Below are 24,043 nucleotides of genomic sequence, written 5' to 3' on the forward strand. Positions count from 1 at the left end.
ATTTCCCTCATTAAAATGCAAATCAATTTATAAAATTTTTGCAATGCGTTTTTCTGGATTTTTGTTGTTGTTATTGTCTATCACTGTTCAAATAAACCTACCATTAAAATTATAGACTGATAATTTATTTGTCAGTGGGCAAACGTACAAAATCAGCAGGGGATAAAACTTTTTTTCCCTCACTGTACGTATGTAGCTACTACTACTACATACGTAGTAGTAGTTACTACGTATGTAGTAGCTACGGGCCCCGCACTTTCAAGGGCCCCGCGCTAAATGCTTTCAAGCTATCAATTCCGGTTCAGTGATTTTGCACTTCATTACTATAGTACTATACCGCCTTCAACTTTTATGAACGACTGGGTGTTATCTGGCTGTATAGCAAATGAAAAAATACAATTACTTTACTATGCAAGTAAATTTTTTTTGTGTTTTAATCATTTTTTTTTATTTAGGACCCCTATCACATGCGACAGGCCCCGCACCAGCTTAATTTGGCACTGATGCGACCACATTTGCCAATAACGATTGGTTGTGAGAATCTCGCCGTGGGGTTGGGTGGGGTGTGGGCCGAGCCAGAGGGGGGACGTGGCCACGCGACAAAAGACAAAGCTCCCCCATATAGTCTTCAACAGACTGTTGGGGCAAGTGCTGTTAGCGAGCACCTTTTGAAGGCCGGCACGGCACACGAGGGGGTGGGTGGCCAGCGCCACGCCCGACCGCCTTCGTCTCCCTAGTGGCGATGTTTACTCCACACTGCACCAGGTACTCGTTTGAGGTTGAGTCGACCTAGGCGAAGCCCATGGACCGGTTCAGATAATCGTCACTGGTGTTGGCCGTGAGTGGGAATTGAACTCGGGTTCCCGGGTTCGTAACGCAGCGCGCTAACCGCTACACTACCGCTCCCCACACAAACACACAGACACACACAGACACACGCACAGACACTCACACACGGTAGGAAATGCCCCGGTTGCACAACTACTTGCCCGAATGTGGACAAAGCAGGTGCAGGCAGCGATTAAAACAAGAGCCGGACACGGTATTCGTAGCGAGATTTACATTTAAAATGACACGAGCGTGGGAATGGACATTAGCTACCCGAGGGTAAACCGTTGTTTAAGGTAGGTGGGGTAGTAACACTCCAGAACCGCGAAAGATGGCGACGGCTTAAGAAGAGCATCCAGCAGTGGATCGATCACGGATGATGACGACGATCATCATTCCATCAGCACGGTTGATTGCGTGCGCCACGGGAGCAGTAAGGACCGAGTGCAGCGGGCTCCATGGGATTTATAAGGTCCCTGGGATTAGGGGACCGGGTCCCTGGACTTAGGAGGGACTCTGTCCAATTGGTTTGAGTTCAATGTCGAGGTCCCATGGTTCCAGATCCGAGGTTCCTAAATTCTAGACTCCTTGGGTCTGAGTCGAGATCTCCTCCCCGGGCGCAGCGAGTCCTCCGTTTATGTTGGATGACGCGTCCCCGGAAAAAAAAGGCGATGTCAGGCGCCACGGAAATCTAAAGGCCTCATTTTACCACCGTTGACTTGATGATATAAATGTAGGATAGGTTCCTTGGGAGGGGTCGCTTTTTGTGTCGAATAAAGTTGCACGGGTTACAAAAACGTCACCCGCCGAGGTATTACATAACACCTTTAAATACATAAGTTAAGATAGAATTATCGGCCGAGATGGTGGCTGAGATTGCGTTTGGAGGGTAGCGCCGTGCAGAGAATGGCGACGTTGTAAAACACCCGAGGATTGAGCGCTAATTTGTTGGTGCCATGGCGTCACTCTCGTCACGTACGCTGCATAACCTCCCGCGCTATCTTGCGATTGTTCGTAACGTTCCGAGTGAAATCGACGCCTTTTAAGTCGAATTACGTTCCGTAAATTTGTTGGCGACGTTATAGCGAAACAACGAAAATAGAGGACCTCGTGTGTACGATCCCTGGAGTCCAGGTACGAGGTTCCGGGCACGAGGTTCCAGGAACGAGGTTCCAGGTACGAGGTGCCAGGGACTGAATCCGAAGGCCCTAAGGTGCCCTAGTGCTGAGCAGACCTGGAATCAATTACAATTCACAGCAACGGCTTTTGGCTGACCATCGAACAAAGATGACAACCGCATCGCGTGGCGCTTCCAGAAGCGCTTCCGCGGCCGTCTGGAATGCTCTTCTTCCCGATATTAGAAAGCCACTGGAGTTTTGCACTTTTACGTCTAAATTGTGAACACGTTCCTTTGGAACTGCTTTTTACGTTTAGTTTGTTGACTAAGTACGGTGTGAAAGATGGTCAACATACGTAAATGTGTAATCCGCAACATATTACAATGACCAATGCAATTTTCCTTTTAATCAACAATGCTGCTCTAAATGGAATTATAAATGACCCCAGTTCTGGTCCTGAGGCCTAGGTTCATTGCTCAGATCCTAAGGTCCTAAGTTCCCTGTGAAGTTTCCATGAAACCAGGCCCCAGCTTGCAAGGTCTCATTTTCCAGGTTGATTGGCAAGCACCAGACCAGTGATTCCAGGTGATGGGTCATGGGTCTCAAGCTCTTTAGAACTGCTTTTTGTGTTTAGTTTGTTGTCCTTCCCCCGCACCTCGGATTAGCACGGTTGGCTACGTACGGTGCGAAAGAAGTTCAACGTACACACGTACATCTTCCAAGCTCAGTGAGTGTCTTAGGTCACGAGTCCCTGCCCGGAGAGAAGGTTCTGTGGTCTGGGTTCATCGCCAAGGTCGGGTTATTCCAGGTACCAGGGTTTCAGGAACGCGGCATTCCTGGGTTTCTATGGTTCTAGGTCCCAGGACGGAAAGTTCTGCGATTCGGGTCCATGACTGGGCTCCCGGGTGTGCAGGTCCGGTGCCAGGCCGTGGCCTCGTGCACTCTCGCCTACATCCCCTTGAGTTGCGCCATGAGGTCCTCCAGACTCTGCTCCGTCTCCTCCACGGAGGGCTCAGCGTCTTCAGCCAACTGCTCGGGGAGAAGGGGGTGGGGTTGGGGGGGGACCCGGGGGACGGGGGGGGGGGGCGAGGGGTGAGACCCCAAGGTAGACAAGGAGTGGTGGGAGAGCCGGTGGGAGAAGGAGGGGGGATGGGGGGGCAGGGGAAGGCACCATGCAGTTCGACTTTAGAAGTGGAGGCGGGTCACCCCCCATGTCATGAATCCACTGCTGGATGAGGCGTTTTGTACACCACAGGAATACATACATGTGACCATACTTCACCAAAAATTGGTCACTCCGGAGGGGTGAATTATTTCTACCCTGATCGGAGTACAATTGTAATGAAAGGGTGCCATCTGTTGACCAGGAGGGGTAATCACGAGTATGGGTGCATTACATAATAACCAGCTAGAAGGGGGGCGTGTCTGGGTTAAAGGTAAAAGGCGGGGTCAGTCGGGAAGCTCCGGGAACCTGCTCGAAGGTTCTAGAAGGAGGCGTGGCCGGAGGCGGGGCCTGGCCACGCTAAGGAGTCGATAGGGGGGGTCGTGACCGAGGGCTCGGGGCTGCAGTCGCTGTCTTCGCCGTCATCTCTCTTCAACGTCCGGCCGCATGGCCGATCCTCTGCACGGCTCCCATCGTCGTCGTCGTCGCTATATTAGTCAACCAGCTATGTAGTTAGACGCCGACGATGGGGCTGTATGGGTGCGTCAGCTATGCGTGGCCGTGTATATATATGTGTGTGGCCCAGCGATTGTGCTTCTAAGTGTGAGAAATAAATAAGGAGCCCTCTACACGTCGTGTCTCGGAAGTCGCTCACTACGCAAATACTAAATTAAGTTTACACAGAAACATTGAACAGATATGTGGGGTGACTGGTGTACAAATAAATAAATAGATGAGGATAGATGATGTCCCAAGTGAATTTATCAAAGATAATTGAACATGCTATCGCTGGGCCATGTCACACTGTGTGACGTGTGCATACCTGTGTGTCTGCGTGTGTACCGGTGTGGGGAGCGATAGTGTAGCGGTTAGCGCGCTGCGCTATGAACCTGGCGACCCGGGTTCGATTCCCGCTCACGGCCAACACCAGTGATGATTATCTGAACCGGTCCCGGGCCTCCCCTAGGTCGACTCAGCCTCAAATGAGTACCTGGTGCGGTGTGTAAACATTGCCACTAGGGAGACAAATGCGGTCGGGCGTGGTGCTGGCCACCCACCCCCTCGTGTACCGTTCCGGCCTTCATAGGTGCTCGCTAACAGCACTTGCCCCTACAGTCTGTTAAGGCTATATGAGGGATCTTTGTGTATCCTGTGTGAGTATCTGCGTACCGGTGTGCGTACCTGCGTGCGTGCCTGCGTACGTACCTGTGTGTACCTGTGTGTGCGTACCTGCGTACATACCTGTGTGTGTACCTGTGCAGGTTTGGTGTAGGCGAGTCGCACCCCTGGCACAAGAACAACTCCCGGACTCCCCTCCACCTCCTCCTCGCCCGCCTCCGTTGACGTCTCAGCCAACAACTCTATCCCTGCAGGCAGGACACACACAGACACACGTACATATAATATATACGTACACAGACAAAGATCTCCTGTACAGCCTGCATAGACTGCTGCGGCAAGTGCTTTTAGCGAGCACCAACAAAGGCCTGCATGGGGCACGAGGGGGTGGGGTGGCCTGGACCATGCCTGGCTGCCTTTGTGTTTCCAGTGCTGATGGTTGGACACAGCACCAAGTGCTAATTTAAGGCTTAGAGGTCAACCGAGGGGATGCCCAGGACTGGTTGAGATAGTCGCCACTGATGTAGGCCCTGTGCGAAAATCTAACGGGGGTTGTAGCTTTCTGTGTGCGTGTACATGTGTGTGTACATGCATGTGTACGTGTGTCCGGCAAAAACAACCCCCTACCTCCTCGTCTCCTGGCCAAACCCCAATTGGCGGAGCCACGAGACTGGAACTTTACCCTCGAGGGCTCCTCCAGAAACAACGAAAAGCCACTTCGTGTGGCCACGTGGAATGTTCGAACGCTCACTGCGGAGGAGAGGCTGCCACTCCTCTGCCGGGAGCTGGACCGGTACCGCCTGGATCTCTGTGGCATTCAGGAGGTCCGGTGGACCGGTTCTGGCTCCTGCCACCGTGAGGGGTGGACAGTCCTCTACTCGGGGCAGCAGACTGCCAAACAACAGGGTGTGGCTCTTCTTCTGAACAAAAGAATGAAGGGGGCGTGGGAGCGTGGCGGTGAGGTGTGGGAAGCGGTAAGCCCCAGGCTACTTTGGGCTCGCCTTCCCATCAACCGGAGGCGAGGAGTGGTGGTCGTGGTTACTTATGCCCCCACCGAAGACGAACATCCGTGGAGGGATGCAGGCAAAGCCGATGAGTCAGAAGCCTTCTATGACCTCCTGTCACAGGTGCTGGCTAAAGTGGCCCCTTGGGATAGAGTCATCTTGTTGGGCGACTTCAATGCCCGAGTTGGTCATGATGTTGGCACCTGGTCTGGAGTGACTGGAAGGCATGGGCCAGATCAGCTCAATAACAACGGTCAGAGGCTGCTAGATTTTTGTGCAGCCCATGGGCTTGTAATTACCAACACGCTGTTCCGGCATCGGCACATCCACACAACATCATGGACGCATGCCGGGTCCAAGCAAGAACATCTGCTGGACTACATAGTGACGGAGCAGCAGATGCGGGCCCATGTCCTTCACACCAGGACCTACCGTGGAGCTCATCTGCCCACTGACCATCGACTTGTCATCTGTAAGATGCGCCTGACATTCTTCCACTCCGGTGGTGGGTGTACACCCAATTTTCAAGTATCAAGTTTTAATTTATTAGGTATAGCCCTGTGAGCCATGCGGCTCCTAAGTCGGGTGCAACCGCAACAAACACAATTTGAACACAGAACATCTTAAAGCGACAACGCGTAACAGAAACATCCTGGAATAAACCAGCAAATATTCCACGCAAAAAAAAACTTATTAAAACGCTGTGTGCAAAAATCACAATGTGGTGCAAGCCAACAACAACAACCACAAGACAATTTAGATTAACCATATGTTTTCGAATCACCAAAATAAAGCTATAAAAACAATGTAACAACAGTAATCATAGGAACTGTGATTTTAAATTTAACAATAAACGATATACATAACACGTACGTCAAAAAACTGCAGCCATAGCTGGCAGCACCACACTCCCAGTGAATGATGTGTGAGTGAGTCAGCAGCAGCGTGAGTGTATGATATGCGAGTCAGCGTATGATGTGCGAGTCAGCGTATGATGAGTGAGTCAGTGAATGATGAGTGAGTCAGTGTATGATGTGTGAGTGAGTCAGCAGCAGCGTGAGTGAGTGTATGATGTGCGAGTCAGCGTATGATGTGCGAGTCAGCGTATGATGAGTGAGTCAGTGAATGATGAGTGAGTCAGTGTATGATGTGTGAGTGAGTGAGTGTATGATGAGTGAGTCAGTGTATGATGTGTGAGCGAGTCAGCAGCAGTGTGAGTGAGTGTATGATGTGCGAGTGAGCCAGCACACGATGAGTGAACCTGTGTATGATGAGTGAATGGGTCAGTGGTTGTGCGAGTGTATGATGTGTGAGTGAGTAAGCGCGTGATGAGCGAGTCAGTGTATGATGTGTGAGTGAGTCAGTGCATGGTGTGAGTGAGTCAGTGTATGATGTGTGAGTGAGTCAGTGCATAGTGTAAGTGAGTCAGTGCATGGTGTGAGTGAGTCAGTGCATGGTGTGAGTGAGTCAGTGTATGATGTGTGAGTGAGTCAGTGCATGGTGTAAGTGAGTCAGTGCATGGTGTGAGTGAGTCAGTGCATGATGTGTGAGTGAGTCAGTGTATGATGTGAGTCAGTGCATGGTGTGAGTGAGTCAGTGTATGATGTGTGAGTGAGTCAGTGTATGATGTGTGAGTGAGTCAGTGCATGGTGTGAGTGAGTCAGTGTATGATGTGTGAGTGAGTCAGTGTATGATGTGTGAGTGAGTCAGTGCATGGTGTGAGTGAGTCAGTGCATGGTGTGAGTGAGTCAGTGCATGGTGTGACTGAGTCAGTGTATGATGTGTGAGTCAGTGCATGGTGTGACTGAGTCAGTGTATGATGTGTGAGTGAGTCAGTGTATGATGTGTGAGTGAGTCAGTGTATGATGTGTGAGTGATTCAGTGCATGATGTGTGAGTGAGTCAGTGCATGGTGTGATTAAGTCAGTGTATGATGTGTGAGTGAGTCAGTATATGATGTGTGAGTGAGTCAGTGTATGATGTGTGAGTGAGTCAGTGCATGGTGTGACTGAGTCAGTGCATGGTGTGACTGAGTCAGTGTATGATGTGTGAGTGAGTCAGTGCATGGTGTGACTGAGTCAGTGCATGGTGTGACTGAGTCAGTGTATGATGTGTGAGTGAGTCAGTGTATGATGTGTGAGTGAGTCAGTGCATGATGTGTGAGTGAGTCAGTGCATGGTGTGATTAAGTCAGTGCATGATGTGTGAGTGAGTCAGTGTATGATGTGTGAGTGAGTCAGTGTATGATGTGTGAGTGAGTCAGTGCATGGTGTGACTGAGTCAGTGCATGGTGTGACTGAGTCAGTGTATGATGTGTGAGTGAGTCAGTGCATGGTGTGACTGAGTCAGTGTTGGCTCCCTCTGCTCACGCCGTCGACCCGCCCCCGGCTCCGTCGCCCCCCCCCCGGCTCCGTCGCCCCCCCACCCCGGCTCCGTCACCCCCCCCCCCAGTTCCGTCGCCCACCCCCCGGCTCCGTCGCCCCCCCCCCCCCAGTTCCGTCGCCCCCCCCCCCCGGCTCCGTCGGCCCCCTCGGCTCCATCAGCTCCCTCCGTTGGCTCCGTCAGCCCCCTCACAAACGGCCCCCGCCAGCCACTGCTGGGAGCACTCCCGGGGTGCTCCTCAATGGGACAGCGTTTTAAATCCTCCAAGGACCCCATTCAAACCCAAAGCGCTCACAAATAAGATGTATTATTATTATTACTATTAAAGTGGCCTGGTCTCAGCTAGCTGATGAAAGTTGCAAGCGAGACTTTCATCATCGCTTGCGGCTGGGGTTGGCATCGTCCCCCACTCCTCCTGATGTCGAGGGTAAATGGGCAAGGTTTAGGACTGTGACTCATGCAGCTGCAATGGCTGCTTTGGGTACGCGGTCCAGACCTCCCCAGAGACCCTGACTGACAGAGGAGGTGTTCAGGTTGGCTGAGAAAAAGCGACAGGCCCACTCTAATCGTCTACAGCATCCCACGTCCGAGAATGCGGAGGCTTACTGCAGCCTTTGCTCGGAGGTTCGGAGAGCCGTGAGGCACTGCAAGGATGGGTGGTGGTCGCGGGTTGCTGAGGAGATGGAGTCTGCCTCAATGGCCCGCAATCACAAATCACTATTTAACTCTATCAAAAAAGTAACCTGCAGCGCCACGCCTATTACCATCATTAGGAGAAAGAACGGTGATCCAATCTCCAGGAACAGGTTTGCAGATTTGATGAGCATTTCTGTGAGGTCCTGGGGGAGCAGAAATCCCTCAGCCTAGAAAACATCGTGGGACAAAGTGGGGATGACCCTGCTGAGGCTGCAGTGCCTAAAATATTGGAAGAAGTCACCCCCTGTGAGTGGCTGGCTGAGGTGCCATCTGTTGAGGAAGTACTGAAGGCAATCCAGAGTCTGAGACCAGGAAAGGCACCGGGCAGAGATGATCTCCCAAGCAAAATGCTGAGGGAGGGTAGCGTTTTTACACAGACTCCCCTACATGATATCATAACAACATTCTGGACCACTGGACGGGTTCCACAGGATTGGAAGGATGCCCTGGTGGTCCCCCTCTTTAATAAGGGGGACCGGAGAGACTGTAACAACTACAGGGGCATCTCACTCCTCAGTGTGCCGGGAAAGGTCCTGGCAAGGATTATTCAACATCGCCTTGCCAGGCACGCTGAGGAGAGGCTTGCGGAGCCCGATTGCGGTCTTAGGAAAGGGCGGTCCTGCACAGATGCCATATTTTCTGTCCGTCTGCTACAGCAGAGGTGTAGGGAATTCCAACAAAACCTACATCTCTGCTTTATTGACCTGGTCAAGGCCTATGATACCATCAGTAGGCTTGGGCTCTGGGTTGTTCTTCGTGCTTTTGGAGTCCCTGACCCTCTGCTCACGATCATTAAGAACCTTCATGATGGTAAGCAGGCCCGGGTAAAACTACGTGGCCGGGAGTCGGAGCCATTCCCTGTTCACCTTGGGGTGCGACAGGGATGTCCTCTGGCTCCCCCATTATTTACCATATTTTTCGACCACGTAGTTTGTGAAGCCTTCGATGGATGTACGGGAGGAATTATCATACAATGGGAGGCTGATCGATGCCCGGATGCGGTCAAGGGATGGCTACCTATTGGTCAACCACATTATGTATGCCGATGATCTGGTAATTGCTGCTCACTCAGAGGAGGAGTTGGAGGTGCTGCTGCTGAACCTGGAGCTTGCCACTAAGAGGTGGGGCCTTATCATCAGCCCCATCAAAACTAAGCACCTGCCTGGGTATTTTGTACCATTGGACACTCCACCCCCACAACTCCCATTAGGTAATGGGGGCAGTTGTGGAGAGAGTGGAGAATTTCCCATACCTGGGCAGTAAGCTCATGACCGGCTCCGGTTTGCAAGCAGAGGCCTCACTCCGAATCAGTTCAGCGGCATTATCTTTTCATCGGTTGCGTAACGCTGTGTGGAAGATACCTGGTCTGTCGCTCCGCACGAAGCTTCAGGTCTTCTCAGCCACGGTCATTCCTTCCCTTCTCTACGCTTGCAAAACGTGGACCCCCCTAATGGAACATCTTCGCGGGTTAGAAAGATTTAGGCTGGCCTGCCTACGACCCATCCTGAGTTTAACCAAGCTGGATTGTGTGAGGAGCTCACAAATCCTTGAAAGATCTGGGCAAAGTCCCATCGGTGAGCTCCTCCGGCAGGCAAGGCTGCGTTGGCTGGGTCATGTAGCCCGCATGCCCAAATAGCTTTTGTTCGGCCGGATCGAGGGGGCTAAACGGGCGCGGCATGGGCTAGAGAAGAGATGGAGTGATGTGGTACAGGAGGATGTGGAGCTGAGTGAACTTGCCGATGACTGGTACCGGCGGTGTCAAGATCGGCCTCTGTGGAGGAGGCTCGTGAAGGAGGCTACTGGGCAGTTGGAGGCAGTCGCCCTCCAGTAACAACGGAGGGCGGAGGAGCGATGCTCACAACAACGAGCGGAGCGCCGGGTGGCTAAAGCACAGCAAGTTGGCACAGTAGGAGGCACAGGTGGTGCATCAGCCAGTCATATCAGTCGTCTCAGTCAGTCGACCCGTGGCACCTGGGTCTGCCCCGTGACCTTCTGCCAGCGGGCGTTCGACACTTCACGTGGCCTCAATGTGCACATAGCCTGGCACAAGCATCGTGGTGATGTCACCGCCACTTAGTGGCGAATGGCGGTTGTTGTTGTGTACGTGTGTGTACGTGTCTGTGTACGTGTGTGTGTGTACGTTAGTCTGTGTGTGTATACGTGTCTTTGTTTTTCTAACATTTAGTGTACTGCACTACAAATCTGGCGACCCAGGTTTGATTCCCGCTCACGGCCAACATATGTAGGGATTATCTGAACCGGTCCTGGGTCTCCCCTAGGTCTACTCGTCCTCAAATGAGTACCTGGTGTGGTGTGTAAACATTACCACTGGGGAGACAAAGACGGCCGGGTGTGATGCTAGCCACCCACCCCCTCGTGTGCCGTGCTGGCCTTCATAGGTGCTGCTCGCTAACAGCACTTGCCCCAACAGTCTGCTAGGGCTATATGGGGGATCTTTGTCTTTGTGTGTGTCTGTGGGGAGCGGCAATGCAGTGGTTAGCGCACTACGCTATGGAACCAGGCGACCTGAGTTCGATTCCCGCTCACGACCAATAACAGTGGTGCATATTTGAACCGGTCCTGGGCCTCCCCTAGGTCGACACGGTATTAAATAAGAACCTACTACGGTGTATTACGATCAGCACTGAGGCGGGGAGACAAAGGTGGCCAGGTGTGGTGCTTTGCCACCATCCCCCCCCTTGTGTGGCGTGCCGACCTTCATCGGTGTTACTCGAGAACGGCACTTGCCCAAACGGTCTGTTAAGGGATATTCTTGGTTCTTTCGGTAAAGTCACGTAGATAGAACATTTTTTTTTTAAGATAACAGCAAAAAAACCACGACGTTTCTTGGTCCGCTAAAGGCCATACAGGGATCTTTGTCTTGTGTGCGGCTCGCTCGCCCTCTCACCCCAATCGTTGTCTTCGTGCAGGGGGGCCGCCTCCTCTTCCTGTGGGGCCACAGGAGGCTCCTGACGGGGCTTCGCCTGGTGGTGGTAGTGGTGGTGGAAGGGGTGGGGGGAGGGGTGGTGGAAGGGGGTGGGGAGGAGCGAGGGTGGTGAGGGATGATGTGCCCTAGCGCCATCGCGCTGCAGATATTCACGGTTCGAGAATCCAGCAGCCGCCCTGATTATTACCGCGGGTCGAACAACCGCGGCAATACGAACCCTGGCGATAATAACACTGTGCGTCATCTGCGTCACTCGCAGTGGAGACGTTACGGATGCCATGACATCATTCGCAAGAGCAGGCCATTCGTGTGGCCGAGCCGGAATCAACATTTTTGCCAAATTCCAAGACATTACTCAAGTGGCACGTCGCATGGCGATCGCCACCCACTGGCAGACCGTCTTGCTCAATGGCCCTGGTCATTGTCACGTCCTGACCCCAGTCCAAATAAAAACTCTGATTCTGATTACTCTGGAAACCAACACCTCGTTCCGATGGCCCCAGGTCACAAGTGAGACTCTTTGACTTTCACCCGGCTAAACCCAACTTGAAACTTGAACTGGACGGACGGAGAAATTGAGAAGACGGAGAGAGATGGTCTGGGTGGGGGTGTGGGGGGAGGAGAGGGGTGGGGGGCGGGTGGGTGGGGTAATTGGGGGGGGGGGGGCACGAGGACGCAGGCGTCACCTGGAACTCGCGCTGGCGCTCACGGCAGTAGCGCTCGTCGCACGTGGGGTTGGGCTGCATGGCCATGCTGGGGAAGAAGTCCTGCATGGCATTGTAGCCCAGGTAGCGGCTCACCTCGCCGAACCCCAGCAGGTACCTGCCACCAAAAAACGCCGCCCACCGGTAAAGCCTTTCGCAATATGTTGGGGCGAGCGCTGTTAGCAGAACCTATGAAGGCCAGCACCACGTCCGTCCTGTTTAACACGAACTCAAACCATTACCAGAATGCAAATCTCTCGCTTGAACAATATCATTGACACTCATAATGAACAACAACCCCTGTGAACAACCCCCACTAACCCCTACAACAACCCCAACTAACCCCTACAACAACCCCCACTAACTGGTACAAACACTATCGCTAACCCCTAACCTTGGTATGCGTGGTGGTGGTGGTGGTGGAGAGGCGTGCTTAGGGTTAGAGGTGTGCTGGTGAGAATGAGGGTGGACATGGTGTGGTGGTTAGCATGGTGGCGAGCGTGGCGAGTGTGGTGGCGAGGCTGGTGGCGAGCGTGGTGGTGAGCGTGGGTGGCGTGGTGGTGAGTGTGGTGGCGAGTGTGGTGGCGAGCGTGGGTGGCGAGCGTGGTGGTGAGCGTGGGTGGCGAGCGTGGTGGTGAGCGTGGGTGGCGAGCGTGGTGGTGAGCGTGGTGGCGTGGGTGGTGGCGAGCATGGTGGTGAGCATGGGTGGCGAGCGTGGTGGCGAGCGTGGTGGCGAGCGTGGTGGCGAGCGTGGTGAGCGTGGTGGCGAGGGTGGTGGTGAGCGTGGTGAGCGTGGTGCCGAGGGTGGTGGTGAGTGTGGTAGCGAGCGTGGTGGCGAGAGTGGTGAGCGTGGTGGCGAGGGTGGTGGCGAGCGTGGTGGCGAGCGTGGTGGTGAGCGTGGGTGGCGTGGTGGCGAGCGTGGTGGTGAGGGTGGGTGGCGAGCGTGGTGGCGAGCGTGGTGGCGAGCGTGGTGGCGAGCGCGGAAGCGAGCGTGGTGGTGAGCGTGGTGGTGAGCGTGGTGGTGAGCGTGGTGGTGAGTGTGGGTGGCGTGGTGGTGAGCGTGGGTGGTGAGCGTGGTGGCGAGCGTGGTGGCGAGCGTGGGTGGCGTGGTGGTGAGCGTGGTGGCGAGGGTGGTGAGCATAGTGGCGAGTGTGGTGGTGAGCGTGGTGGCGAGCGCGGAAGCGAGCGTGGTGGTGAGCGTGGTGGTGAGCGTGGTGGTTAGCGTGGTGGCGAGGGTGGTGGTGAGCGTGGTGGTGAGCGTGGTGGCGAGCGTGGTGGTGAGCGTGGTGGTGATGAGCGTGGTGGCGAGCGTGGTGGCGAGCGTGGTGGCGAGTGTGGTGGTGATGAGCGTGGTGGCGAGCGTGGTGGCGAGCGTGGTGGTGAGCGTGGTGGTGAGCGTGGGTGGCATAGTGGTGAGCGTGGTGGTGAGTGTGGTGGCGAGGGTGGTGGTGAGCGTGGGTGGCGAGCGTGGTGGCGAGCATGGGTGGCGTGGTGGTGAGCGTGGTGGCGAGGGTGGTGGTGAGCGTGGTGGTGAGCGTGGTGGTTTGCGTGGTGGTGAGCGTGGTGGCGTGGTGGTGATGAACGTGGTGGTGAGCGTGGGTGGCGTGGTGGCGAGCGTGGTGGTGAGTGTGGTGGCGAGCGCGGTGGCGAGCGTACTTGAGCGCGTTCTGCACCAGGAGGCCCGCCACCACCCCCATGGTGGTGGGGAGGCTGGCGGCACAAACGCCGTCCCTCTTCAGCGCCTTCTCGTCCATCTTGGCAGCGACCACCAGCGGAGGGGCGCACTGTGGGCGGGCGACCAAAGTCAAACCGCACGGTCGTGGCCGCGAGGGAAGGGCCGTTGCCCTGAACGTCGACTGTTACGTAGGTTTTCCCGTTTAAGGCCACAGAAGTTCTACTGACGAACGTGTCGAGTTCTTCGGCGTATTTCACCTCCGTTAATCAGCACGCGCATCGCACAGATGCAGCCAGTGGTCGGTCCGGACGGGCCCCACGTCTGTTTTCGATACGGCTAACAGACACCCACGAGTATTTTTTCCGCGAAAAGCCGTGGCATTTTTGCGTCCAGCATCTTCTCAGCTCAACGAGGTGACACAGATGGAAGAAAAAAACTAAAAACATTTTTTTTTTAACCAGGTAAGGCCCCCTGAGCTACATGTAGCTCTCTTTCAGAAGCGAGCTGGCCACAAATGATAGCTCAACGAAGTGGCTTAGCATCGTGTGGAAATTTATAGCAGCCGAATACTCGAAACGCGTGACGTCGATTCTAAATGTGGAGGGAAAAACCGGAGGACCTGGAGAAAAATCTACGCGACCACGGATAGAGAGACACGCAAACTCCAAATATACAGCAGCAGGGTCGGGATCAAACCCACGACCTCTTGTATACCAGGCGAGGTAGTTAACATCTCCTAGCCACCGTGATGATGATGGTGGAACACACGACCTCCTGTATACCAGGCGAGGTAGTTAACATCTCCTAGCCACCGTGATGATGATGGTGGAACCCACGACCTCCTGTATACCAGGCGAGGTAGTTAACATCTCCTAGCCACCGTGATGATGATGGTGGAACACACGACCTCCTGTATACCAGGCGAGGTAGTTAACATCTTCTAGCCACCATGGCAGCACACATTAACCATAACCATTGCGCGGGTCGATGAATATTACAGATCCCGTGATGTGAATATAAAAAAGCGGTTGAGTCCTTTAATTGGGAGAGAGAAAAAAAAACACGGCAACATCGAAGGGCCTGTTGGCAGCCCGGTGGCCACTTGGTGGCCACGGTGTGGATTCACCACGTGGCCCGCAGAGACTGCGGCCAACGGGGGTCCCCCCACTGGGCCCAACTCCGGCAGGACACTGGAGTTGTCAATGTGAGATGCAGCGCGTTGAAGTGCGGCACTGTGCGATCCAGTGTAGGGGTGTGGCGCGTGTGTTGGTGTGACGCCCGTGTGCTGGTGTGGTGTGTGTGTCGGTGTGGCTCCCGTGCCGGTGTGGTGTGTGTACCCGGTCTGGCTCCTGTGCTGGTGTGATGTGTGTACCCGGTGTGGCTCCCGTGCTGGTGTGGTGTGTGTACCCGGTGTGGCTCCCGTGCTGGTGTGGTGTGTGTACCCGGTGTGGCTCCCGTGCTGGTGTGCGTGCTGGTGTGGTGTGTGTACCCGGTGTGGCTCCCGTGCTGGTGTGGTGTGGTGTGTCGGTGCGGTGCCCCATGCTGGTGTGGCGCATGTGCCGGCGCTGCGTGTCTGGTGCCGGTGTCGTGTGCGTGGAACACTGCCAGCGTGGTGCACACCGCGTGCCAGTGCGGTGTTTACCGCGAAGCAGGCCGTCTCGCCAGGAATGATGAGCTGGATGTGGCCGGACACAGCGTTCTCACTCACCCCCGACTCAATCCACACCTGGCTCAGCTCGTTACATGCCTAGAAACATCATCAACATCATCATCATCATCATCCGCATCAGCCACAACCTGCCCACCACCTCATTACAAGCCTGGGATTTTCATCAACTTGATCATTCACGTGATAAATATAATTCACAGCCGGGGTCCGTTCAAAGGAGCAGTGCGCTCCAGAGCGCTTTTCGATTTTGAACGACGCTGTTGGCCCCGCGCGCACTTGTCACAACGGCAACGAACGGCCCGTGGGGCTGGAGGGGTGAGGACGTTCGGGAGTAACGTGTCCCGGTGGGGCACGGAGCGTGGTGCTGTGGCGTGGCCACGTGGCCACATGGCATGGACAACCCACCGTGTTGATGGCCATGCGCGCTTCAAAGTTGTCGACGCAGCAGAGGACCAACTCGACAGGCCGGCCCTCCTGCAGGCCCCCGTGACTGTACAAAGACAAAGATTCCCCACATAGCCTTTAAGAGATTGTCGGGGCAAGTGCTGTTAACCGGCACCTATTGAAGGCACGACGCACGAGAGAGATGTGACCAGAACTACGCCCGGTCGACTTTGCCTCCTCAGTGCTGATGTTAAGGTTTGCGGCTCAGTCGACCTAGGGTAGGCCCAGGACGGTTCAAACAATCGTCACTGTTATTGGTCGCGAGAAGGAATTCCAACTCGGTTCGCCGGGTTCATATCGCTGCGCGCTAACTCCTACACTGCCGCTCTCCATCGGCAACCACATCTGCTGCACGCACACACGCACACAAACGCACGCGCCACTCTGGCCCCTACAGATCCATCGGCCGGTTCGAGCTTTTGATCGCAACGGTGTCGCGAGAAAGTGGGAAGAGGCCGTAGGGACGTCGATCTGACCTCACTCGCTCCATGAAGTGCTGGAAGTTGCCCATGGTGGTGACGTTGTAGTTGTGCGTTTCAAACTGCACGTCCGGGTTGATATTCCTGCAGGGGAACGGGAGATGGAACGCGAGTGAGTGAGGCGAGGGTGGGGTAAGGGACGGAGCATCGTTCTCGCGTTTCCGCGTAGCCCCGCCGCGCGCCGCCGTGCGTACCGCAGGGTGTGCTCGGCGGCCTCCACTTTGCTCATGCCGGCCTGCTGCGGCTGGAAGAAGAGCCGGTTCATGTTGGCCAGCTCCACTTTGTCGTAGTCGAACAGCAGCAGCTAGAGCACACGCACGCGGACGGAGGATAAAGGCGGCGACGCGCGAGCGGAGTGCGACACGCGGTGCAACGTGCAACGTGCGTGCGTCGGAGAGATAATCGTCGTCTTTAGGGTGCGCGTCAGGGCGCTTCACATGCGATAGGCGACTCGCGTCACAACACCTCGTCTGTCAACCGCTTGAAAAGGCACCCCCCCAGCAGCAGCAGCTGTCCCCTGTGAGGCACGAGGAGGCTGGGCGCATGGCCTGCAAGCAGGCGGGAGTCTGCCATGCCAGTAGGGGGCGGTGATCACTGTGCAGTCTCAATTTGGAAACCAAACAAAAAAAGGCGCAACAAGTTCGTGACATTTAACGTGCTGACGGAGGAGCTTTACCCAAAACGTCGCCTATCTTTTGGTTGTCCTTTTAAGCGCAGCATTATTGAGGGAACACGTTGAGCTAGTGTCGTTCATTGCAGCTTGTTAAACGCTGCCGACCCAGCACCGGCTGCTGCAGCACCATCGCCAAAAAAAGAACCTCCATTCAATGGGAGGTCGGTCGCTCCACCTCTGCAGCTGCCCGCAAAGGTCTGCGACTCGCTATCCCTGATCATGTGGAGCTACAGATGATCCTTCAGCACGTTCCAATCCACGATCGGGATCGTACTCGTCGACTCCACGCGCCAGGGACCGACCGGCTCCCTCTCGAGCAGACGCGGCGAGCGAGCGGCAGCGGCGGCGGCCCTCACCTTCCCCACGCCGCAGCGAGTCAGCATCTCGGCCGTGACGCTGCCGACGCCGCCCACGCCCACGACCGCCACGGCCACGTCGCGGATGCGCTGGCACCGTGGGCAATGAGCCGGGAGAGTGAGGGGGGGGGGGGCGGTGGGAGGCGGGGCGGTAGGGGGGGGTTCACAAAGAAACAGGGTCAAAGTCACATCGTCAATGTTCAGCAACGATGAATCCCCTGATAAGCATTTTATTAATTTTAATATTTCAACTGGATAGTCCCTCGCGAAAAGAACGTCGAAATTGCAAGGGTGTAGATGAACACGAGGGGTGTCGAGGGTGTCGATGGACATTTATGACAATACGTCCAGGGTGTCAATTGGGTTTTGACGCGGCCCAGCTGGTAGCACGTTCGCCGCTTGCTCCAGAGGTTCGTGGTTCGAAACCAGCGGCCGCCCTGGTTATTACGACGGGTGTAATAACCAGTAGTCACTGTGCTACTACGACTATGTGCCGTACGCTTCGCTCACAACTAAAGTTTAGCTGAAACACGTGATAACCGCCAGGCTTGATTCAAGGCCCAGTGCACGTATGTTGGGCGCCGCGATGGAGAAATGTTAACTACCTCGCCTGGTATGGTCATGGGTTCGATCCCAACCCTAATTCCTGTATATATGGAATTTGCATGTTTCTCTCCCCGTGGCCGTGTGGATTTTTCTCCAGGTCCTCCAGTTTTTCCCCCCACATTCAGAATCAACGCATTTTGAGTATTTGGCTGCTACAGATTTCCACGCGATGACAAAGCCACTTTGCTGAGCTCTCACTTGTGGCCAGGTCACTTCTGAAAGAGCTGGCTCAGTGGAACTTGCCTGGTAAGATAAAAAAATTGTTCATGTTGAACAGTGCTCCGAATGGTGCAGAGGGAACAAGGCCGGCTGGGTTGTCTCACCCACCTCGTAATTGTCCACCACCCCCATCCTCTTGAGCGCCATCAGCCGACTGCGCGGAACAACACACGGGGAGACGCGTCAAGGAGGGCGGTGATGCGCGTCGTCGTCGTGTGGCGCTGTGGGTGGTGGTGGTGGTGGTGGTGTGTGGTGGTGTGTGGTGGTGTGTGGTGGTGTGTGGTGGTGGAGTCTCTCGGCTGTAGGGGTTGCTGTGTGTGCTGCTGGGGAGGTGGTAGTGTAGCGGTAAGCGCGCTGCGCTATGAACCCGGCACCCCGAGTTTGATTGCCGCTCACGGCTGACAACTAGTGACAATTATCTGAACCGGTACTGGGCCTCACCTAGGTCTACTCAGCCTCAAATGAGTACCTAGTGCAGTGTGTAGTAACATCGCCACTAGGGAGACAAAGGCGCCGGGCGTGGTGCTGGCCACCCACCCCCTCGTGTGCCATGCCGGCCTTCATAGGTGCTGCTCGCTAACAACACAGTCTGTTAAGGCTATATGGGAGATCTGTGTCTCGCCTAGAGGAGGAGGCTTACCGCAGCCTTCGCTCGGAGAATCGGAGATCCGTGCGGCGCTGCAAGGATGAGTGGTGGGCGCGGATTGTTGAGATGGAATCTGCCTCAGTAGCCTGCACAAATCAATGTTTAATTCCATAAAAAAAGTAACTTGCAGCGCCTCACCTATCACCATCCTTAAGGGAAAGAACGATAACCAGATCTCCGACCCCCAGGAACAGGGCTGCAGGTTTTCAGAACATTTTTGTGAGGTCTTGGGGGAGAGGAATTCCCTCAGCCCAGACAACATCATCGACAAGGTAGGGACGACCCTGCTAGGGCTGCCGTGCCTAGCCACCTCTTCTGAGTGGCTGGCTGAGGTGCCATCTGTGGAGGAAGTGTGATGGGCGATCCGAAGTCTGAGACCAGGAAAAGCGCCGGGCAGAGACCATCTCCCAAGCAAAATGCTGAGGAAGGGTGGCATCTGTGTGCAGACTGCCCTACATGACATCATCACAACTGTGTGGACCACAGGACGGGCTCTGCAGATTGTAACAACTACAAGGGCATCTCTCTTCTCAGTGTCTCAGGAAAGGTCCTGGCAAGGATTATTCAACATCGCCTTGCCAGTCACGCTGAGGAGAGGCTTGCGGAGCCCCAATGCGGTTTCAGACCAGGGCGGTCTTGCACGGATGCCATTTTCTTTGTCCGTCTGCTACAGCAGAGGTGTAGGGAATTCCAACAAGACCTACATCTCTGCTTTATTGACCTGGTCAAGGCCTATGATACTATCAACAGGCCAGGGCTGTGGTCAGTTCTTCGTGCTTTCAGAGTCCCTGACTCTCTGCTCACAATCATTAAGGGCTTTCATGATGGTGGGCAGGCCCGAGTAAAGCTACATGGCCAGGAGTCGGAGCCATTACCTGTTCACCTTGGGGTGCGACAGAGATGTCCTCTGGCTCCCACATTATTTAACATAATCTTTGACCACATAGTTCGAGAAGCTTTCCATGGCTGTACCGGAGGAATTTCCATCTGGTACAGATACAACGGGAGGCTGATCGATGCCCGGGTGCAGTCGATGGATAGCTCCCTATTGGTCAACCATGTTATGTATGCCGATGATCTGGTGATTGCTGCTCACTCAGATGAGGAGTTGGAGGCGCTGCTGCTGAACCTGGAGTGTACCACTAAGAGGTGGTCTTACCATCAGAGACATTCAGGCTAGCATGCCTACGATCCATCCTGGGTTTAACCAGGCTGGATTGTGTCAGGAGCTCACAAATCGTTTAAAGATCTGGACAAAGTCCCCATCAGTGAGCTCCTCCGGCAGGCAAGGTTGGGTCATGTAGCCCACATGCCCAGCCACCGCATGCCCAAGCAGATTCTGATTGGCTGCATATAGGGGGCTAAATGGGCACGGCACAGGCTAGAGAAGAGATGTAGTGATGCGGTACAGGAGGATGTGGAGCTGAGTGGACTTGCCGATGACCGGTACCAGCGGTGTCAGATCGGCCTCTGTGGAGGAGGCTCGTGAAGGACGCTACTGCTGGGCAGCTGGAGGCAGTCACCCTCCAACAACAGCGAAGGGCAGAGGAGCGACGCTCACAACAACGGGCCGTGCGGCTAACACGCCGCAAGTTGGCACAGTAGGGGGTACAGCTGGTGGTGCATCTGCCAGTCATCTCAGTCAGCCAACCCATGGCACCTGCTGGGTCTGTCCCGAGACCTCCTCTTGTCAGCGAGCCTTCGACACTTCGTGTGGCCTCGAAGTGCACCTAGCCTGGCACAGGTGCTGTGGTGATGTCACCGTCACTTCGTGGCGAATAGCGGGTATTGGTGTGCTGCTGGAGGAGTCTCTCGCCTGTAGGGGCTGCTGTGTGTGGTGGTGGTGTGTGGTGGTGGAGCGTGGTGGTGGAGCGTGGTGGTGGTGCGTGGTGGTGGTGCGTGGTGGTGGTGTGTGGTGGTGGTGCGTGGTGGTGGTGCGTGGTGGTGCGTGGTGGTGGTGCGTGGTGGTGGTGCGTGGTGGTGGTGTGTGGTGCGTGGTGGTGGTGTGTGGTGGTGGTGGTGCGTGGTGGTGGAGTCTCTCGCCTGTAGGGGTTGCTATGTGTGTGGTGGTGGTGTGTGGTGGTGGAGCGTGGTGGTGGAGCGTGGTGCGTGTTGGTGCGTGGTGGTGCGTGGTGGTGGTGTGTGGTGGTGGAGCGTGGTGGTGGTGGAGCGTGGTGGTGGTGTGTGGTGGTGCATGGTGGTGGTGCGTGGTGGTGGAGTCTCTCGTCTTTAGGGGTTGCTATGTGTGGTGGTGGTGGTGAGTGGTTTCAGCTTTTTTTTCAGTTTCATTTTATTTTGGTATAGCCCTGTGAGCCATTCGGCTCTTGAATCGGGTGCAACCGCAACAAACAAAAACATGAACAAGAAAACATCTTGAAGTGATTATGTGACTGTGCAAACAGAAAATACAGGAAAAAAACATCAAAATATTCCTGAAAAAAGCACCGTACACCAACGCTGTGTGCAAAAATCCCAGTGGGATGCAAGTCAAACAACAACCACAAGACAACTTAGATTAAGGCCATCGGTCTAACTCCGTACTACAATAAACAAAAACATGGCCAAACCAAAAAAACTTTTCGAAATCACCAAAATAAAGCCATAAATGCAATGTAACAGTGATCATAGGGACTGTGACCGAATTTTTAACAATAAACTACATAAATAACATGTAACACCAAACCCTAGAGCCATAGCTGGTTGCATGAGTTACTCCACAACAACAGAAGCATCGGTCGGAGTATCACATTTTTCAATGCACCTTTAAGATCAGCACGCTAAATCAAAACACAGATAATACTTTGCAGCGGTCATCCGTAGCGAAACATTTTATTTTAGGCCACTGAATAGCAGTGGCAGCTAGGGGTGTACAACTCCTCTAGAGCAGTTTTGAGAGAAGATCTCATTGGTAGCGATTCAAGTTGCAGTTTATTGGCAATAGCATTCCAGACTCTGGGGGCATCAATAGCAAAGGCCCTTCCTCCAGTTTTTGTACGGCAATAGGGAATGTGAAGGTGGTAAATGAGCGAAGACCTGAGGTCAAATTTGTTCTTTGAAACAGAGAGGAGATCCAGTAGGTAGTCTGCGGATTTTTTTGTAAGTACATCGTGAATAAATAAGATCTGGTGCACAAGCCGTCGAACATTAAGAGATGTTAAGTTTGACCCAATGTAGAAATCACAGTGGTGAGTCCTATATGGGCAGTTCAATGTAAATCTTAAGGTCGAGTGATAGATGGAATCAAGCTTCTTCAGTACAGTACTTGGGGCTGATTTATACACGATGTCACAGTAGTCAAGTAGAGACAGTATGGTACCTTTTATCAATTCCAAACGGAATATTGGGGGGAAGCAGTGCTTGTGTCGATACAGAAAACCAATTTTAGTTTTTTTACCAATATAATCAATGTGATCTTCAAAATTCAGTTTTGAATCCAGGAGTGGTGGTGGTGTGTGGTGGTGGTGCGTGGTGGTGGTGTGTGGTGGTGGTGCGTGGTGGTGCGTGGTGGTGGTGCGTGGTGGTGCGTGGTGGTGTGTAGTGTGTGGTGGTGTTGTGTGGTGGTGTGTGGTGGTGGTGGTGGTGGTGCGTGGTGGTGGTGGTGCGTGGTGGTGTGTGGTGGTGGTGGTGTGTGGTGGTGCGTGGTGGTGGTGTGTAGTGTGTGGTGGTGTTGCGTGGTGGTGGTGTGTGGTGGTGGTGGTGTGTGGTGTGTGGTGGTGATGTGTAGTTTGTGGTGTGTGGTGGTGTGTAGTGTGTGGTGGTGTTGCGTGGTGGTGGTTTGGTGGTGGTGTGTGGTTGGGTGGTGGTGGTATGGTGGTGGTGGTGCGTGGTGGTGGTGGATGGTGGTGTGTGGTGGTGGTGTGTGATGTGTGGTGGTGTGTGGTGGTGGTGTGTAGTGTGTGGTGCTGGTGCGTGCTGGTGATGGTGTGTGGTGGTGTGGTGGTGGTGGAGTCTCTCGCCTGTAGGGGTTGCTGTCCACCACCTCCGCGCTCATGGTCGCGATGCGGGGTCGACTCTCGCCGCCCCGGGCCGCTCGGCGCTCCGCTGCCAACGTCGCCTCCAGCTCCAGGACCCGCGCCTCCAACTCCTCCAGGCGACCCGTGGCCATGGCAATCTCTCCCCTCTCTCTCTCCCCTCTCTCTCTCTCCCTTCTCTCCCCTCTCTCTCCCCTCTCCGCCTCTCTCGCGTCTCACTCCCCGCGGACTGTCGCGCCTGCTGGGGTCGACTACTCACCCTCGGCACCTGCCCCCCGCAACCCCAAGTCGATCCGATTCCCCCACGACGCACGCAAGAGGAAGAATCGAATCCATCCAATTACAACCCTCTAGCGGTTTTTTTTTTACGTTAATATTTTTAAAAAATGTCCTCATGGTCCCTCGCGTCAAACGTTGCAACAGTCTGACGTTAGCCCCTCCAGGGTTTTAAGCAAAACAAAAACGCGGCGGAATTAGTGTTTTGGGGAATCGACGCTGCAAAAGTGGCCGGGCCTCGAATCGCTTCAACCAAAAAGAATCGATCCACGCGCCACGCGACTGCCTCGTCATTACAATCGACCCGCCGGCTCGCGCCTCGTCCACGTGACGCGCGTGGACCAATCGGCGGCTCGCGTTTAAGAGCCGCTCAAGGCAAAGAGACCACGCGGTGTCCTGCAGGAGGTGCCAATACCCGAAACGTCGCACATTACTTTTCTCTTTAAGGCCCACTGCGTTGTTGTTGAATGCACAGCAGAGAAGGGTCATCGCCCGAAACGTTGCCTATTTAATGTATACATTATTTTAATCAGATTATTAGATACCGGAGGAATCCGATGAGCTATAAAGCTCTTTTTCATAGCCATGTCCAACACGGGGTCAGAACGTTACTAGCAACGTAACAATATTAAGCTCACACAGTTATTTACGAATGTATTAAGGGCCGCCCATAAATGACGTCACACACCTGCGGGGGAGGGGGGTCAGACATTTGTGACGATGTGTGACGAGGGGGGGGGGTTTGAGAAATGTGACGTCACATCAAAATGCGCAACTTTAAATAAATATCAATTGAATATAATTGTTATAACGACACTAATTTTGATTAACTTTAAGTAAATATTAATTGAATATAATTGTTATAACGACACTAATTTTGATTAACTTTAAGTAAATATTAATTGAATATAATTGTTATAACGACACTAATTTTGATTAACTGTTGAAGTACTTCAGCAGTTTTTTTCTCCTTGCTGTGGTTGTCCCACCTGATGACGATTGCTTGTGTTGCGATCGAAACGTCGTGGTCTGTTATATTTGTTGATCTACCTACGTGATCACCCAAGAACC

The 24,043-nt window shown here is 54.2% G+C and overlaps 1 protein-coding gene across 2 annotated transcripts; it reads right to left on the minus strand.

Annotated features, from left to right (window-relative positions):
- Positions 1-1,045: 1,045 nt before the first annotated feature.
- Positions 1,046-22,999, minus strand: UBA5 (ubiquitin like modifier activating enzyme 5). Of its 2 annotated transcripts, none has more exons than XM_032975339.2 (12): positions 22,682-22,999; positions 18,188-18,233; positions 17,255-17,344; positions 16,420-16,529; positions 16,223-16,309; positions 15,708-15,792; positions 15,276-15,380; positions 13,615-13,742; positions 11,941-12,076; positions 11,216-11,291; positions 4,351-4,475; positions 1,046-2,975 (listed from the first exon to the last, which is right to left on the minus strand). In XM_032975339.2, exons 1-12 carry the CDS (start codon positions 22,828-22,830, stop codon positions 2,895-2,897), a joined length of 1,218 nt encoding a protein of 405 aa, XP_032831230.1. In that variant the 5' UTR covers positions 22,831-22,999; the 3' UTR covers positions 1,046-2,894. The 2 variants fall into 2 exon arrangements, with proteins under 2 accessions (XP_032831230.1, XP_075908553.1); XM_076052438.1 differs by lacking the exon at positions 22,682-22,999 and adding an exon at positions 18,379-18,401.
- Between the last annotated feature and the right edge of the window lie 1,044 nt (positions 23,000-24,043).

The sequence above is a fragment of the Petromyzon marinus genome, chromosome 56, assembly GCF_048934315.1.
Source record: "Petromyzon marinus isolate PM22_M1 ecotype Great Lakes invasive population chromosome 56, UKy_Petmar_22M1.pri1.0, whole genome shotgun sequence".
Lineage (NCBI taxonomy): Eukaryota > Metazoa > Chordata > Hyperoartia > Petromyzontiformes > Petromyzontidae > Petromyzon > Petromyzon marinus.

Bases quoted from the DNA above. Each gene is read 5' to 3' on its own strand.
- UBA5 (XM_032975339.2), bottom strand. From the start codon at position 22,830: ATGGCCACGGGTCGCCTGGAGGAGTTGGAGGCGCGGGTCCTGGAGCTG. The intron at 16,310-16,419 runs GTACGCACGGCG...GTTCCCCTGCAG, and splicing joins GCCGCCGAGCACACCCTGCG to GAATATCAACCCGGACGTGC. The intron at 11,292-11,940 runs GTGACGCCTGCG...TACCACCACCAG, and splicing joins AGCGCCAGCGCGAGTTCCAG to GCGAAGCCCCGTCAGGAGCC.